The sequence below is a fragment of the Drosophila willistoni genome, chromosome 3R (assembly GCF_018902025.1).
Source record: "Drosophila willistoni isolate 14030-0811.24 chromosome 3R, UCI_dwil_1.1, whole genome shotgun sequence".
Taxonomy (NCBI): domain Eukaryota; kingdom Metazoa; phylum Arthropoda; class Insecta; order Diptera; family Drosophilidae; genus Drosophila; species Drosophila willistoni.
Genome location: NC_061086.1, coordinates 19,674,145 through 19,679,972, shown reverse-complemented (window position 1 = coordinate 19,679,972; position 5,828 = coordinate 19,674,145). Strand labels below are relative to the sequence as shown.

At 37.0% G+C, this 5,828-nt stretch overlaps 1 protein-coding gene across 1 annotated transcript; it reads right to left on the bottom strand.

The window, feature by feature from the left end:
• Nucleotides 1–374: 374 nt before the first annotated feature.
• Nucleotides 375–2,516, bottom strand: LOC6648093. The gene is made up of 3 exons (XM_002070504.4): nt 2,378–2,516; nt 1,314–2,314; nt 375–1,256 (listed from the first exon to the last, which is right to left on the bottom strand). Exons 2-3 carry the CDS (start codon nt 1,362–1,364, stop codon nt 444–446), a joined length of 864 nt encoding a protein of 287 aa, XP_002070540.3. The 5' UTR covers nt 1,365–2,314; nt 2,378–2,516; the 3' UTR covers nt 375–443.
• Nucleotides 2,517–5,828: the final 3,312 nt, after the last annotated feature.

Genomic DNA, 5,828 nt, shown 5'->3' with positions numbered 1-5,828 from the left:
AAAAGGACCAATGTTATTTTATCAGTCGATTTTTTATCAAGGGAACTCATGTATATGATATATGTAGTTAGGCAATCTTTATGAAATTTGGCACAGTTGTCTTAAATTTTATGTCAATCGGATTTTTAGATTCGAAATATGTGAGCTCATATCTAAGTGTGAGCGATATGAGGAACTTTGGCTTATTGTTGGTTGTTTGTATGTATAAAAAAAACCAAAAGTTTTCGAAAACCTTGTGAAAAAACGACTTTACATACAAATACAATATATAATGGTCTAATCGGTCGATATTATTGTATATACAACGAAGGTAGAACAAGCAAAAGTAACCTTAAAGGATCAAAAATGTCTTCCCGTAACATAATAGATCCATAAATGTTTTACAGTGCTTTATTATTTTTAACTATTTTGTATCTATGTAACTCCATAAGTTTCACAAATATTCAAACAGCATAATATTGACTCCAACGAGAATAATAACCAATTTGACGTAAAGGATATTTCGGTATCATGTACTCCATACGTTGATTACGTCTCAATGCACATTCCTCATAATCTCGCCATTTGTCCAGTTTCGCAATATGACACTCTTCCGAGTTACCAAACTTATAGAGCTCTCGACGCAATTCCAACCAAATGGGTCTATGTAAATGGGTATGATTGTACTGATGACGCGGTAGCCAATCGAATACTCTGGGTATATTATATACGGTTGATCGTGATCTACAAACGGTGCTTAACTTTTCTTCTTCATCTGGATAATATTGCTGTTGGGCAGGCCGGATACCCATTGTTACGCCTTTGACTCCCTGATTGCGGGCTAATTTATAGCGCGTGTCCAACCATATATGGCCAAAGGTAACAGCCCAAGGATTATCGTTCAATTTTCGACGTAGATCTTCCTTGAATGGTGACATGGATATGGTTAACTCCTCATCGGCTTGAGTTGTGGTGGATATTTCTGTTTTTGAGGCATCAGATTCAAGATCTTTCTTAATAGTTGTAGTCTGTTCTTCACCAGACAATTCAAACAATTTCGGTTGAAACATAAGCATATCACCACCACCAGGTTCAATACCATATCCTGATCCTAGATTTGTATTCGACTTCTTATTAGCATCAGACGATGGTAGTTCAGTGACTATTTGCGAGTGATCGGCTGCTCTTTTTATGGGCCCAATGACATTAGAAGTCTCCAAAAGTGGTTCATCAGAAGGTTCCAATGGAAAACCATGCAAAGTGTTTTGAGTTAAAGTCTAAGGATATAAATTTACACTATAGAATTAAAACTTGAATGAAATATTTCTACTCACACTCAAAACGCAACCAATGGTCAGCAATAGTTTTAAATTTCTGTTTATCATCTTGTTTCTACAAGGATCAATCTCTTGCAATACCTCAAAATAAACTCTTTAATTAAGCATAGTGTAAGACCCTGTGTGTGTGTGTGTGTGTGAGTGTGTGATGTCGAACAAGGCAAGTTTGTTTGCTGTCTTTAATTTACAAATTGGCATGTTGACAACTTTTGCTATGATCACATCATTTGGACACACAAAAAATGGATAAATAGAAGAATTTACATATTCAATTGATGTAGAGGATATTTGGGTACAGCATATTCCATACGCTGATTGCGTCTTAGAGCACACAATTGATAACTTGTCCAGTCACTTAATTCCTTTACATGACACTCTTCCGATTTGCCGAGATCGTAGATCGCCTTTCTTAGATTACGCCATATTGGCCGATGATCATAACGGAAATTGGCAATTCTTCGTGTTAGCCATTTCTCAACACGTGGTTTATTATAGACAGTGGATCGGCCATGGCAGACGGTGCTTGGATTTTCATTTTTTGGATAATAATCGGACGGTGCACCGTAATCGAGATGTATACGCGGTATGGTTGGTCGTCCTTTGAAATTAAAGCGTGTATCCTGCCATATATCACCAAAAGTGGCACCCCAAGGATTGTATACCTTATTGCCCATAGCATCAACCTTAAAACTTTGCACCGATATAGTTAGCTCCATGCCCTTTCCAACTTTAGTCACTCCAGTATCGCCATCCTTCCCTCCTTTAGGTTTCTCACCTTCTCCATCACGCGATTCTTTCTCGGGTTTACTTTCAGATGATTCCTCTTCAGTCTTTTTACCGTCATCGGGTCGAGCCCATAGCTGAAACCCCTTCTTTTTAGGCACGCTATTCGGAAACATTTGCATACCATCCGTCCCAGTCTTAAGATCTTGACCTTTTGTTGGTATCACCTCACGTTTTGCTAGCCTTGGCATTGCATTGGCATCTTGAAATATTATCTAACCGGGAAATAGATTTTGTTTGAAATGCAAACCATTTTATTTTTTAGCCTCATAACTTACGCAAAAAATGCCCAAAAGAACTATACAATTTGGCAACAACATTCGTCTTAAATTTAATTTCGAGTACCATAAATTTATTATGAAAATCTTAAACAATTTTGATTGACTTATGACAATAGAATGACAACATTTGAAAATCATTTCTCTGTGTAAATGAAAATGAAATGAAAAAGGGCAACTAACACAAAACAGAAAGCGGTAACGACAAATCTCTGCAATTAGGTCTATATGATTAAGCTAATATTTTGTCTAAGCAAAAATCCATAAAATCTAATAAGATTATCAAACAGCTCAGCAAAAATTAATTTGGATGATTAAAGGGACTAAAGGGAAGGAAAATTATAATTTTCCAAGTCGATGAGAAAGTAAATACAAATAAAGCCACTATAAAAAGGCTTTTTAAGCTATTTTTACACAATTTTCTTTCAGTTTTCTGTTCGAACTTAGTTGGACTACTAAAAGAAATTTAAAATTTAAGGTTACTTATATTTAACGCAATTTAATCCTATAATTGTTAGAATTTATAGCAAAATTATTGGTCATTTTGATTCTACCATTTTGAATTTAGCCATTTTTCGAGTCATTTCCTTTTAAATGGCCCACAGTGCAGTGGAAAACATGAAAAGAAAAAGGCATAGAAAAATGCAAATAGTTATACATAGTTGCGATCGGCATAAGCTCAAGATGCCAAAAGTAAATGGAACTGGGTAACACACATATACACACACACAGAAATAGATATTACCATTGCCTCTACCACAGCCACTTGGTTAAAATGAGCGGCTCAAGGTCATCACGCTTGCAATACCACAAAAAAAAACAACGAAAAAGAAAAACACACACACGCACATACATAAACACAATGCCGCTGAGCTTGACAGCAGCGTTGACGTCGCTGTTGGCGTTGTCTAACTGCAGCGGCGTCAAAGAGCAACCAAAGACCAAGTCGCGCACTTGCAATCGTCATGGTTTGGCCTCGAATCAGCTGCAGCAATAGCAACAGCAACAACAACAACAGCAGCTCCCAGCACATTGTGTATGTGTGTGTGTATAGTGGAAACAGGCTTACGAAATCACGAGCTATTTGAATTGAATGAGCCACGAACAAAGCAGAAAGACGACAGAAAGGCAAAGGCAAAAGCTTTGCAATAGATGGGAGATGGAGCTATAATGCACACACACACACACACAATCTGAAACACACACATACACCACTCACAGATGCATCCTCGACTATAAAATAAAAGGGGGAAGAGCAACTAATTGCTTCCCTGTATTTTAAGATAAAGCCCATATTTTTGGGGTGGGTAAATGTCAACCCTGGACCCTTATTTATCTAAATTTTAGATTCTAAATGTGAAGTAGTAATATTAATTCTTTTAGTTTAGAATCTTAATGTCAAGACTAGATTAATTTCAAATGAAAATTATACAATAAAAATTTCTGTTCATCAACAAAGTAATTTCTGTTATTTTAAATTAAATCTCATCAAATCTTAACTTAACATATTTATCTATATGTGTATCTGGGAAATAATATAAATAAAAAGATTATATTAAAGGTTAAGAATAATTGTAGAGGCATTAATATACCCCTTTAAAAATAGACATTATAGGGTATAAAAATTCACACAGTTTATTTTTTTGAATGAGCCGCTTCACAGACAGACAAATGCTTCAATTGCACTTTACATTTTCACATGGCAGCTGTTTGTGTGTAACTCTGTTACTGTGTGAGTGTGTGTGTTTGTATCTGATGATTACAAAACTGTAAGACTTCCCTAGATCTGTGGCTCCCTCTCTCCTGTCTCTCTTACTGTGTCTCTCTCTTGGCCAGTCCTACACACAAATCAATGGAATGTCAGTACAAAAGTTTGATCAAATGAACCGCAACTGTCCATATACGCAGGCAACGGGGGCATCATCATCATCATCAACAACAACAACAACAACATGTTGCCTGCCGATGCTGCCTCTGCCGCTGCTGAGGCTGAGGCTGAAGCTGTAGCTGAGTTTTAGTTTTATTTGTTGCTGGTGTCTTATTGTAGGCGGCATCACAAAGTTGCCGTTCACTTGCGTTTTGCCGTTTTGTTTGTGGGCGGTGGTGGCAGCAGTGGCGGGGGTGGTGCTGATGGTGGTGGCATTTGTGTCATTTGAAGTTAATTGCTGGGAACGAGCCGACAAGTAGGCAAGAGAGAAAAAACTACAGAGGCCATACCTTTTTGACTGTGGCTAGATTTGTGTCACTCTTAAGGTTAACTTTTGTAATTATGATTGTCTCCGGATATATGAAAAAAAAGCTTCCTCTCTGTCTCTCTCTCTCTCTCTCTCTCTCTCTGTTTCTACACACACATACATTCAAATGTTTCAATTTACAAGCAAAGTTTATTTTCAGTCTTACCGTTAGATCAAAGTAAGAGGAGGAGACAGCGAGTGTATCATAAAAATCAAATAAAAGAAAACATAAAATGAAAAACCCAAAGTGAAATTGAAGATGAAACCATAAGCCCAAGCCAAAACCCTTGCCCTGACCACCTAGCACCACCATCTTTTTTTTCAACTTCTTCTTCTACACCACCTTCTCCTCCATCTCATCCTCTTTCCGTTTCATGGCTTAGACAAAAAAGTTTTTCAGTCAGCTAAAGCAGCCTCGTCGGCGTTCCTCCAAATGGGCATGAAGTGTGAGAAAAAATCCATGAAGTCTCTCCGTCAGACAGGCAGATCTAACTGTTCCCGTTAGCCAGCTGGCCATAGGGAGGAGAAAAGGGCCAAACGTTTGGCTCATAAATACATAGTTGACAGAGAGACAGAGACAGGCCAAGAGATGCAAGAGAGAAAAGCGAAACAAAAAACACATCCAACAAACTAGTACGACAATAAATACTCATCAACCTGATTAGTTCTACTCTGTGTTGATATTATATACATATATAAAGGATCATAAAATATATATACAAGTATCAGTCTGAAACCGTTTAAAAAACATTAGCTTTAAATGAATATTTGAATGATCAAATAGGATACTTTAAATAACAGAAGGACTTATTACCACTCGAATAGTATTATTCGAAAACTTTAATCTATCAAACACACGCTCGAGTACTTTGAACCTTTTTGAATTTCCCTTTACCACAAAATGCATACATTTTATTTGTCGGGAAAGTTTCAAGCCATCTTGTCGGGGGTCTTATTTGGTATCCAGGTCAAGCAGCGTTATGTCTGTATTTGTATTTAATGTGTGTTTTCCATTTTCAAGTGACTTTACTAGACTTTACTAAACTCTACAGTTAACATTAGTGTGTAATAATAATATCAACAAGTCCTAGTGAAACGGAACTAGCACAGAATCGCTTGAGGTAATCCAATATAAATATACATATATACACGGCATTACCCAGACTCAAAATGGTAGTCCAGTCAGCCAGCAAGTCAGCCAATAGAATGTTTAATTA

Coding starts and splice junctions, on each gene's coding strand:
- LOC6648093 (XM_002070504.4), bottom strand. CDS start 1,364: ATGATAAACAGAAATTTAAAACTATTGCTGACCATTGGTTGCGTTTTG. Junction 1,257..1,313: donor CCATTGGTTGCGTTTTGAGT/GTGAGTAGAAAT, acceptor TTATATCCTTAG/ACTTTAACTCAAAACACTTT.